This window comes from Coturnix japonica, chromosome 4 (genome assembly GCF_054131305.1).
Source record: "Coturnix japonica strain WE chromosome 4, WE-NBRP24, whole genome shotgun sequence".
Taxonomy (NCBI): Eukaryota; Metazoa; Chordata; class Aves; order Galliformes; family Phasianidae; genus Coturnix; species Coturnix japonica.
In genome coordinates, this window is record NC_140666.1 from 62220449 (window position 1) to 62232962 (window position 12514).

Below are 12514 nucleotides of genomic sequence, written 5' to 3' on the forward strand. Positions count from 1 at the left end.
CTTTCATGGCACTCACTGTTGTTGAAACACATCACCCACTGCCTCACTGTGCTCACACCCACTCTCTGGGCTCCACAAGCATTCAGCAAGCATCAGTGAATGTCAGTGGGTGCCATTTTTTCCAAATGGAGGAATTCAGTGACACACCTTTGGCTTATATGCACTCCCATGTCAGATGCCATTGTGTCAGAGTGCCCCTCTGCTGCCATCTGTCATACGGCATCAGAATGTAATGGGATTGGTTGGGAAGGTTCAGCCTCTGCTGCCATACTACCAACATCTGCCTCTGCCATGAGACAACATAATAACATAGGAAGCATTACTTTCAGAGCAGCCCTTGTAGATGACAGAGCACTTGAAACATTTGGATAAAAAGCAAGTGCAGCTTCTTTTTCAATTATTTTGTTTTGCATCATCATCAGTATCAATTATTATACGACAGCAAGTGCCAATAAAAGTATTCTTTCTTCAAAGGTATATTTCTAGTTTATTTCTCAGTACACTGTCTTTGCTGAGCATCATGTAAACCTGGTCCTCATTATGGGAAATATAATGCAATAAAAAGTAAGGCAAAAAGCATAACATGAGCATTCAGCATTTATGGGTACATAGATGACAAATCTATGTGGCTGTGGATTACAGAGGAAGAAATTTGACAGTGTGAGTTTTGATGAGAAAATGAAAATGGTAAATAAAACTCTGTGGAAGGTTTTATATTCTGCTAGAGAAGGCTTGGAGATGATGAAGACTGTCTTAGAACAGATGCAGTTTCTACTGGCTAAAACATTCCTTTGCTACATTACCTTACATTGCATTACTCAGAAAGTAATATTACCCAGCAAAAACACCTTGTTTATTTTTCTAGCTTTTGGCAGAATAGCTGCATCAACAGTAGGAATTTGTTAGTAGGGAAACTGTCAAACTGACATGACCACATCTTAGACTTGCATACTCAGACAAGCTGGAGTTTCTAATCTGCCTTGGATGCAGATGATCTCTTGTAGCAGAGCCAGAGGTTCAAATCTAATTGGGTCAGCTCAGCAAGTTAAGCTCATTGAAGTCCATTAAGTTTACCTGATAAGACGTATAGGCAAATGCTTTTCTGAAAACTGGGGATCCCAATGGATATTTTGTGAGAGTTTTGTCTCAAATATTATGTTGTAAATTGTTCCTTCTTTTTGCTACAGATGCTTGTTGTATCTTAGCTCATGAAACTGTGTTTATCCATGGCACTGTATAACACTTAAGGCAGAAATGTTTCATCACAAATGTTGTACATTATATATTATTACAGTATACATATTCAATTTTGACATATTAAATCAAAGCAACTGTTTTTTATTGGGCTGTCTCCCAGTAAACTGGCTTAGCTTAATGATGCTGAATGGTAATCACTGCTGCTTAGTGGGGTTATATTTCACATAAATAATAAGTGATGTGTACTGTTAGTGCCAAATAGTTAAATGATGTTTATCCCAGTGTTAAATTCCAAGGGCTATTCATTGAATATACAATGCACCAAATAAAGAATAAGTATTAAATATTTTTTCTTCTCAGAAGGCTTCAGTGAACAGTTTTGGGTAATAGAATATAAAAATTTCTTTTTAGATTAGATTTTTGAAGTGCAATGCAGAAGCAATAGAAAAGGTCTGTTTATTTAAAAAATAAATAAAGAAAAGGCATTTAGAGAGCCTGTAATACACCATTTTAGGTCTGAAATTTCATTCTTAGCTTTGGCTCAGTCCCTTATGACTTACAAATATGATTTCTTCTTAGATTAAGCTTTTCCTTAAGCTGCTTTGGCAACAAAACTTTTTTGTAACATCAGTGGCTAAGAAAAAAAAAAACCTTTCTGTGTAGGCAAGTGCCCAGTAAGCACTGGGGAGAATTTTTCTTAAGGCATTTGATCTCATTTGAGAACACTCCTAAGAGATTGCTTTAAAGGAATATGAAACATTTCCTGCATATAAAACAGACAGCTTTCAAATCTGATTTCATTTTTGAACTAAACTAAATGTGGAAAAAGGATTTGTACACTATGGGCCTCATATTTTTGTTATACAGACTGAAAAACTAAAGCATGAGGGTACTTAAGGTTTTACCCAAGGTCCTGTAATAAATATAAGTAGTAAAGAAAGCAGATTAAAATGTCCACACAGGCTGAGTACAAAACACAGAATCACTCATGGATGGCATTTGTATTAAGATGCCAGAAAATGAAGAAGGTAACTAAGGCACTAATTATCAAACTATTTAAGCAACTGACCTAGTAAAGTGGTTACTTCCTTCAGAAAGGTGGATGGGGAGAATTAAGAGCTCAAATAAATCCACCAAATCACATGTCTGGGTGCTAAACTAGATCCAGTTCAGGATAAGAGAATCCTAGCTGCTTAATTTTAATATTCTGTCTTGTGCTGTGAAGCACCCATGGAAGTCTTAATGTGCTTGTTTCTTCATGGAAGGCGAAGCTGGCGTGTGTGTTTATTAACTTACTTCATTGGTACCTGCAACAGGCTGCTCAAGGCGTGGATCTCATCTTGCAATTCACTTTCATTCTTTGGATACTGCTCTTGGAGAATTTAATCAGCAGGAATCATGCAGCTAGCTGGTTGGTGAATCTGTCTCTCCATCTGTCCTTCCTTCCTTGTTAGAGCTGAGATTTTAATTACCAACATCTGTGCACTATCTCCGTCTCTCTTCATTAAAAATAAGAGCTGAAGTTCTCCTATTGCCACTGCTGTAGACAGAACAGAGCAAACACCATGATAAAAGTGTTCACACAGCTGAGGGAGAATCCTCCCTTCCTCATAGGGGCCTAATTTGAAGGATGTGTGAGCAAGCAGATTATATTTATGAGGAGGAGCTGCCAACAGAAGATGTATTTATGCATTTTATTACATGTATTCTTTTTTCTGTAAAAAAATTATTGAATTGGAATGGTCTTTTTGGCTCCTTTCTCTGTGACGTATACTTTGTTGCAGAAGGTCATATCATTTGTTTTCCAGAGGTTCTTCACAGTCTACTTTTTGTGCTCATTTAGTTAGACCAAGATCTCTATTTTGTGGTATGGAAAAAAACAGCAGGAGGGCTACAGAGAGACAGGAAGGCAGTATACCATGTGAGCATCAATACCTGCTCTTGGTCACATGAAGCTTTTTTCTTTCTACTGTGATGGATAGAGAATGTACCAGTTAGAAATACATCCCTTGCTCCCTCTGTTCTGCCTTGTGAGAGAGCCGATGAAAGCTTCCTTTCCCATTACGTATGTGGCTCATCATTATCTATTCATATGTTCATCCTCCTCTTTCTGATGGGAGCACACATGGGAGGGACTTTATAAAGCCACGGTAATTTTCTACAGTGGTTTCTGGAGGTTTACAAAATCTCTTCAGCCAGAAATACATGCATTTTTCAAGAGTACACTGCAAACAGGGTTGGCTTAATAAAAAGGACACTGATGGAGCTGCTCATTTACAGTTCTTTTCTCATGTAAAGCTCCACAACACAAGAATTGATGCTGTGATAGACTTCACTAATACTGGGTTATTTTATACTTTTTTCTGCTGGGAGGGAAAATTGTATGCACCAAAAAAAAAAAAAAAAAAAAAAAAAAAGTAGTAGTACAGCTTAAACTCATCATTCAAAGCAACTATACACCAATATTTTTCTGCTGCTAGTGAGTATGAAGTAGCAGTATTTGTGACAGATAAGCCTTTCCCTTCCTGCTCCCTGCCTTTTCTTTCACTTGTAGATGAAGAAAATGATGCAGAGATGAGAAAAGAGTGAGACAGAGAGGAGTCAAAATTTAACAGGAAATAGAGCCGAGAGGAGAGAGCATACAATCTAATTGGATTTTTTTCCTGTAATGATTTCTGCTACTTAATTAAGCACTCTGATAGCCCCGGTGCTCAGCTTTCCAGCTCTGATCTATGGCATTAAAGAATTTCCTGCTCACACCCTTTATTATTCTGACTTCAGGCACTGCAAAAACCATGAAAAGCAAAGATATTGACATTTTAATCACACTGTTATGACATTAATAAGATTTTGGCACTGTGTGATCTAACATATTCTTCATCTTGAAATCCAATGATAGAAAGAGACATCCAAAGCTGCAGGTTTGACCTTAGGGGTTTTTCCCCCAATTATGCTGCCATCGCACAGCGCTATACTTTATTGTGTGCAAAAAGACTATTTCTAAAGTAGCATTATCATAGCCCTACAGTTCCTTTCCTTCAAGATAAGAGCAGTAGTTACTCTGTGGGTGGGTTGTGAGTGCAGGCTTTAAAGGAAAGCAGATGGAATCTGTATGTGTATTTATAGCAGAAGGATTTTTTGAGGTGCAGCACCCTAATATCAGGCAGCCTAGGTCATCAGGTTTCCTTAGCACAGAAATTGAACAAATTTGCCAAGAAGTGTAGTTCTGCTGAAGGAGTTAGAATGGCAGCTTGTTAATACATCATTAACGTTGGCTATAACTCCCTTTTTCACTATTACAGAAAGCATAAAAGGAGATTACATGATGAAGGTTTTGTCTAGATCTCACTTGCTCCTGTAGAAAAGTTTGATTTTACGTGTCTCTACAGCTGACAATACATTGAAACAACTCAAAAGATAACACCTGAAATAAGATTCCAAAATATTACAGCCTCAAATGATTTACTAGGAAGCCAAGAATGAAACTAGCATGCAGCAGATATGCATCTTTTGCAGATATTACCTCTTTCTTGCATTCACAAGAAACAGGAAAGCAGGCCTTCTCTAGCCCATGAAGAGAATAAAGGGAAGAATTCGGGGATTCCTGTGCTAAGGCCATTTCCAATTCTTGCCAAGCCCCCATCTTAAAACCTCCAATTTGTTATTTTCTTCTACAGACACATATTTGAACAGTACCTGAAATGCAAATGTGCAGTAGGCTCCTCAGTCAAGTGAAACGATTGCTGAAGATCATTTGGATGTCCTAGTTTCCACAGGGCATGTTGTCATTAAGTCCTCCTTCTTTAAGAAAAATACAAAAATTATTGAGCAAAAAAAGCTAAATATAACAAAGCAGTGTAAAGTTTATATAAAAGGCAGCTTGTTCCAATTAAAATACCCTTCCTTCTGCAAGTATTTCTAAAGCCCTCCAAAAACAGGCAGAGTTTCTATACTTAAACGGTCTTTAATAAGAAATAAATTACTATATTTCAGCAGTTTGTAACTAGTAAAATTTTGGTGCTCAGCCAGAACCAGTGGGATGCTGGATCTGCTACACACACCTGGCCTGGAGAAACACTTTGTTTTATTTTCCCATTTCTTGCAGGAAATATTTTGTTCCAGTTGTGTCATTTATATTTTGCACAGTAATAAGTCCATCAAACTACAGTTCATAAAATAATACTGTATGTCTGAGCAGCATGGTAGAGAAAAATGCATTAATGTCTCCTGCCCACTAACTGTGGTTAAATTCACATGCGCTCACAGATAACTACATTTCTGTCCTTTCAATTTTGAACTCAAGGGAGAATCATCTCTTGTTTGGTAGACTGTCTGGAACAGTCTGTAATCTTGACACAATTTCTCTGAATACAAACTTTCGCTTCATTCTTACATATCCATGGGAGAACATACCTAACAATGTGTACATGAATGTCAAAGCCTGAAAAAGCTTCCATATTAGTCAGAAGTTCTTTTACAGTGGGTCATCTGAGACGAGTTCTCAATGCATGTTTAAAAATCACTGTTAATTAGATTGCAAACAGATCAGTGATAACTAGTATATTATGCATATGTTGAAATTACTCAGTCTTTGCTTTATACTGAATCTGTTGGTAATCAGAGGTCATTACCATATCATAGCTGGGTGGTCCTAGCCAGAGATCATAGCCCAAGAGAATACAATAAATACAGAACTCAGGCAGAATTGCAAGCCAGACTTGAATTCTCCCTCTCTAATCCATATTCCATTATTTAGACATCTCTGGCTCCTGGCCAGTGAAGCACATATGTACTGTATGCAAGCCACTGAGCCAACGAGAGTGATCTTTGCCAGGGTGAGCCCAAGCAGCTCTCCTGCACTCAAAGCATGGGTTGTCTTGGAGGACAAAAGGCAATGGCAGTGCAGAGAACAGAAACAGGAGGGCAGAGGAGGGCAGAGGAGATGGTGAGCCCAATGATGTGCTGTTAACTATTTGCAGGTGAAGCACAGCTAAGAAATGATTGCAAATTGCTACTCTAGGTGACCCCCTGGTCTTCTATGCTGCATTCTGAAGTGGTTGCTGCCATCTAGTAATTTATCACACTAACATCCAACTCAAAACCGCAAACTATTTGAAAGCATTTGCAAGATAGGTTTTAGTATCCAGTACCTGATTTTTAACCACAGTGAATCAATGTTCATTTACAGTTTGTACTGAGCTGCAGGCTAGCAATGCTATGTGGGGCCTTTGCTATGGAGCACCTGAACAATTACTTCTGTAGAACAGGCAGAAAGAGGAAACTATTTGTTCTGAAATCCACAATCTGAGTGTTACTTTTCCATTTCCCTTGTATTGGGACTGTGTTGGAGCTACCATAGCCTAGCAAAGTAATGCAGAAGATGTACATACTGAATATAAGTGAGGTCTAGACTGGGATCTGCTTAGCTGTCCTTCTTCTCCAGTTTCTGATTCCTGTGCTGCATTACACTGAGCCATCATTCTTTGAATGTTTTCCATAATTATACATTTCAGAGCACCATTCCTTCATTTTTACACAATACTTCAGGCTGCCGCATATCATATCACTCCATGGTCTTTAATCTTTCTCCCTCTCTCTCCAGTCATGGCTCAGTGCATGCACGAGTGTGTTTGTACATTTACTTATAAGCAGTCATGTTATAAAGATTAATTGATTCTGAATGGCAAAGTATAAAGTTCTATTAGCCCATCATACAAAGCAAATGTGATCGTTGAAGTATGTCTGCTTCTTGTGTACAAGAAAACAATAACTTTGAGAATTGCATTTGAGGAGATTTACAGTCTTTTTCTTCCTTTTCCTCCTCCAAGCAAGCTGATGCTCAAGTCATTATTGTCTGATTTGTTTTTCAGATATGGAGACAAGTGAAAAAATCCAGAAAAGTGGAGTTCTTCAGGTGTTCGCAAGTCTGTTGATGCCACAGTCTTCCTGCACAGCAAAAGTAGCTAACATCATAGCAGAAGTAGCCAGAAATGGTGAGGTTTTCTACAAGAACTTTTCTGCTGGAACATCTTCAGTTTTTCACCTCACTTGTCAGTATGTTTTACTTCATTTATGTTTTCATTTGGTAGATTAGACATCTTTCATCTCTCTCCTTCTCACTTTTTGTTTTTGTTGTGTCAAATTTTGTTTCTCAGTACAATCAAAACAGCATTTGGCTGCTGGAATATTTTTAGTCCTTACTTTCATGCTGCTTAGTTTTTAAGATAATCAGCAGTATATATTATTGGACAGAAATAGCACATCATTTACGAAATGTACAAAGAAGAAAAGATGTGCATAATTTGTGCATAATACTGTTACACGTAGCGCGCAGTTACAGCAGTAGTGTATACATATAAATGACCACCTACAGTCATTTGGCTTTTGGGTGTGAGCTCACCAAAGGCTCAGATGCATTTGCTACCTGGAGTTTCTCCCCCCAGCTTTTAAATCCTTTTTCTGAGGTCTTCTTTGCCAGGCTTAGAAATAAGAAAACCATCTTCACAGTCTGTAATAGCACAAAACAATTAAATCCCTCTTTTAAAGACTTGTCCTCCATTGGTTTATGTTACTCTATCCTTCAGTGATTCTGTTCCTAACTCTTTAAGTGATTCTTCAGCGTTTCCTTCATAAGATTTCCTTCATTTTCCCTCCAGGTTAGGGGAAACCTAAATGACTGCTCTTGGTTACATTCTTTTTCATAAATTACTTCTGTGCAAATATATTTGCAGTTTTACTACTGCTGTGAGACAGCAACAGAGGCACCACTTCTTTTACTTCATATCTTTACATGACCTTGATAAATATAAGCTTCCTCAGCATATTGCCTATGTATTTTTTTTCTGAATGCGAGGCTGAAAGCTTCTGTTCACTCCAAATCGAGGGAATGCAGAGAAAGGGTTTCTTACCCCTTCACACTGCTCAAGCAGGACCCTAAGCAGCAGCACAGACTGAGACCTCTAGATCTTCTAAAGGTAGAACAAGTTGCTATTTCTTCTCACAGTTAAAAAATTATATGATTGATGACATAGAGACTATGATAAAGTAGTGAGTATAAAAGAAAACGATGCAGGGAGAAGCTGAGGGATGGAGAAGAGCCTTCATTGGCAATTAAGAGAGGAAGAAGTCAAGGAGACAGAGAAGACAGAGGGGAGAAAGTAATAAGTTAAGTAAATAAACATTGAGATAGATAAGAAAGTGAGTGATAGGAAATAAATAGATGAAAAGTTACAAGGACATCGAATCTGGTAATGATAAGTGATACTATCAACATTTAGGCCATCTCATTTATCACCGTGCAGTATCTGTCTACAGTTTTTCAAAGTTCCGTGTTTTAGGGGAGAGGGTCAATTTGGCTGACTACCATCTTCTGTTAGACCTGCGCAAATATAAAGATGTTTCTTCACCTGCTTGGTGATATACCCACGTGTATCAGCACAGGATTTGTTGTCTCCATGACAATTACTTATTTAGCTAAAACAATACTACACTATTAGCTACAAAAGGTACAAATTCCTGTAGTTAAGAAACATCAAAGTATGCTTTAATAGGTACAACAAAGAAAATATCTAAAATGTTCTGTACATTTATGAATTCTTTGAGGTTTGGGCTTTTGGGATTCTGTTGATCCAAAGTCAGAACAGCTTTCTTATCTCTTTGTGTAAGGATTGTACATCCTACTTCATTCATTATATATGACTAAGCAACACAAAAGTAAACTGGTTGTGAAAGAACCAAGATTGTCCAGGATCAAGAAGAGGTAATTTGCAATTCACAACAAATCAAAAATGTATTGATCTTTTGCCTACTACAGTGCTACATCTCTCCTGGCGCCTCAAAGTAAACTACTCAGTTTGCACCAGTGTCTGAGTGGCTGCCTCTGAAAACTTCCCCTGTAAAAAGAACAGCACAGTGCCTGCCTAACTATAGATCTTCTTGGAGACCACTATCCAGATTATTTCAGCATAACTGTTTACCTGTGACTTGCACAGATTGAAGAAAATTCTTTGGTTCCCTGCCACTGAGGAACATGACAGGAAAGGACAGAAATACAAGAAGCTACCCAGTAACGGGTCCTTTACTTTTCTTCCCAAGAAGGAAGGTTCACATAAACCCCTCTTGTATTTCTTATTCCTTACCTTCAAAATAAAGAGCCTTTTACTTAGCTTTATTTAATTGCATTTTTTTCTAAGCTTTGTGGGAGTTCTATGGGCATAAAAGGTAAAAAATGCTGCTTCTATTGGATAGTTTGAGTCATCTCTTATGTCAATCAGTAGTTTAATTTCTGTTTAGTTTGAGTGGAATAAAAGGATGTGGATTCATTGTTCTTTTCAGCATTTCTAAAAACAACACTCAGACTAAGCTCTGGTAAATTAGTTTCCATGGTAGTCAATTAAATATTCTCAATTCCTTCTAAATTAACAAATAATGGAAACAACATATGCCCAAATCCTGATGTTCTTTAGAAACTTGCATGCAAACTTTCATTTGCATGCTTGTACTCTTACAAAAGGCCCCATTGCAATGCCAGGGTAATTAGAATGGAAGGAACTGAAAACAGCAGGCTTTCTTTAACAGCTATTTCATTATTTGCAGAATTTATGCGGAACCCGTGTGTGGATGCTGGGTTGATCCCTCCTTTGGTGCAGATGTTAAACTGCAAAGATCAGGAAGTATTGCTGCAAACAGGACGTGCCCTGGGCAATATATGCTACGATAGCCGTAAGTGTTGAAATACGCTGAATTTTGTAGATGGTGTTGGTAGAGGGAGGGAAACGTTGAGGGAATTTAATGTTGTCTACTGGCATTCAATTTCCACCTTTCTAGATTTTTATTTACTATACAACTATTCTGATTTTACAGGATAATTGTACATCGTGCTTGCACTATGCCTTTGTGACACTAAGAATCAAAAAACTGCTATGATATCATGATACAACTGGATATAAGATCAGAAAAGATTTATGGGCTTCAGGGCTTTATTTGTTTTAAACATAAGGAACTAGCTTTCCAGTGAGCAGGTGCTATGTATGCAATGATCTGAGTGGCTAATTATTCTCAAAGTCTCACAGGGGAAACGTCAGATTGAGAAGGGAATATTCATATCTTGCCAGTCTCAGGGCTTTGCAGAGCCACACTTGTGGCTGAAAGGGAAGCTTCAACTATGCTTCTGATCTTAAGTGGCCAATCAATTGCACCTAGATTACATGTGGTTAATTTCCATAGTCAGGACTTGGGGATTGGTGACGGCTTTTAGGTATTTTTGTGGTCAAAATACATTTTGAATTACCACACATTAGCAAATTGTGTGGACGCATGATTTGAAAAACAAACCAGCGGTTGCCGTGTTTTGAAAATGCAATCTCTGTATTCCCATGAAGTAATTAGAAGCCTACAGATGTCTGCAGATGGGAAGTGAAATGGAATTGCATAAGCTCTTTAATATCTTTGGATTTAGTGCTTTCTTTCAAATTGCAAGAAGTTTTCTTTGCGGTATATTTTGCATTAGCTAAAGGTTTTTGCTGCTCTGAATTACTGTCTGTTTCAAAACCGGACTTATCAGTAGCATCTTTCTTACGATTTTTTTCAAGCTACTTTGGAAATTTGCACTTTATCTTGTTTGAAATTACTTTGTCTTTGATCTCAGAGAAGCTCATTAGATTTTCCATGCTGGCGTTTTCATTTACAGGCAGCTACTGCTTCAGGATGATAATACTTAATTCTTTCATTTAGGATTTTATCTAAGGTGACCAATCAACTGAACACCTGCTGCCCTATGGAAACTTCAAGAAGAAACTGTTGAGCTTTCTATAACATTTCATTTACTAAGTTTTATTTCAGGGTCATATGTGATATAAAGGTCAGTCCTAGGTTGCAATGGTTTATTTCACATTAGTAAAACCCACGTAACTACTCATGTCATTCTTGCTCAGCCCGCATTTTTACATGAAATCTAAAGAGCAAATATGAAAATGGTTTTCAAGTATCAGATAATGTGGACTGCTTCTTGCTTTTACTTACACAGCACAGAAAAGCTGTACTATATGCCTTGTGTTGCTCTTCTGTGGAGACAAAACCTACAGTATACAGTGATGCGTTCTGTATGCTGTGTATTGCTGCAGTCCTGTAGGACAGTCACAGCCCTCCCTGTGCATTTAAATAAGAATTATGAACAAGCAGTAAGAAAATACCACAAAAATCCAACTAGCATCTCCAGTTTAAGTGGAAGAGGCTATTCACAGAACTCATCACATCCACCCTATCCTGCTTTGTTTTGGTTGTTATCCTAATGTGTAATAAATCTATAGTTAATTTATCCTAGAATCTTATTAAATGCAAGTATTTTAAATATGCTTATTACCATAAAATTTGGTATATTCTCATCTATGACTTATTTATTTTTATATAAATTACTTTTTCCTATCAAAGATACTTAATATATAACAAACAACAGATGTGGAGGACAGTATTTCTAATCATAGGCATTACATATAGATGGCCTTTTCCTTTTCAGCTGAGACAAAAGTAGCTGTTACTTTTCTGATAACTAGAACTGTCATAGAAACCTGAAATACCTCAGGAACTGTATTTTACCATACACGTGACTGTTTCTTCACTTTCAGAGCACATACAGTTATAGCATGCAATAATGGAAAACGTTCTAAAGGTCCTAAATCAGTGTTAGGCTAAAAGTCTGAAATCAAACCCATATTGAATAGCTCATAGCAACATTTCTATTTATTGGAAGCCTCAGATATCCTCTATTTTATCTCAGCAATCACATAGCACCTTGTTTAGTGACAAAAGGGGCTAATAAAGTTTTGGAGGGAAATCTGTACAATGCAGGATGAAAGCCCCAGCAGAGTAACCATGCAGAGAAGGACAATCCCCTAGTAATTTTCTCCTGATAAAATGAACACGACACTGTTTCTCAGATTTCCTGCATGAAGGCCAGGCCATTTCCACATCAGTTCAGGAATGGTTACTCCTGAAACACTGCTGCCATGGGAGAGGTATTCATTGCTAAATCCAAATGCTCAGTTTTAATACCCTTTCACAAAGAAACAGGGGAATTATACACCTGCTGACCAGAGACCATACCAAAAGATTTCCTTACTGAAAACATGAAATAGAAGCTGTTATTTAGAGATGGATTCGCTTCTCCATTATGTTTGGGGTAATGTACATAGTGTTATCACCTGGGTGATCCTCAGTTTTAGGCCCCTAAAATAAAGCTGAATAAACTCCTTGAGAAGGGAAGAAAAAAAAGAAAAAAACAAAACACAGAATTAAATGCATTTCATAAACAATTAAAGAG

The 12514-nt window shown here is 37.5% G+C and overlaps 1 protein-coding gene and 1 long non-coding RNA gene across 20 annotated transcripts in view; one reads left to right on the forward strand and one right to left on the reverse strand.

The window, feature by feature from the left end:
* RAP1GDS1 (Rap1 GTPase-GDP dissociation stimulator 1) overlaps window positions 1-12514 on the forward strand; it is an 81061-nt gene that overhangs the window by 37008 nt on the left and 31539 nt on the right. For 8 of the 19 annotated variants that reach the window (XR_014945394.1, XM_015862105.3, XM_085545274.1 and 5 more), the window contains exons 3-4: window positions 7068-7190; window positions 9793-9918. Coding sequence is in view for 10 of the 19 variants with exons in the window: in XM_015862105.3 (XP_015717591.1) it covers window positions 7068-7190; window positions 9793-9918 (249 nt within the window). In the remaining 9 variants the exon portion in view is untranslated. Of the gene's footprint in view, window positions 1-7067; window positions 7252-9792; window positions 9919-12514 lie in introns of all 19 variants that reach the window. The other 11 variants (XM_085545272.1, XM_085545266.1, XM_085545271.1 and 8 more) reach the window with 2 other exon arrangements.
* The window catches only part of LOC107313662 (uncharacterized), a 63203-nt gene that overhangs the window by 35469 nt on the left and 15220 nt on the right, over window positions 1-12514 (reverse strand). Inside the window, exons 3-4 of the long non-coding RNA XR_014945395.1 lie at window positions 4894-4998; window positions 2494-2737 (exon numbers count right to left, since the gene is read on the reverse strand). This is a non-coding gene — a long non-coding RNA (uncharacterized LOC107313662). The remainder of the gene's footprint in view (window positions 1-2493; window positions 2738-4893; window positions 4999-12514) is intronic.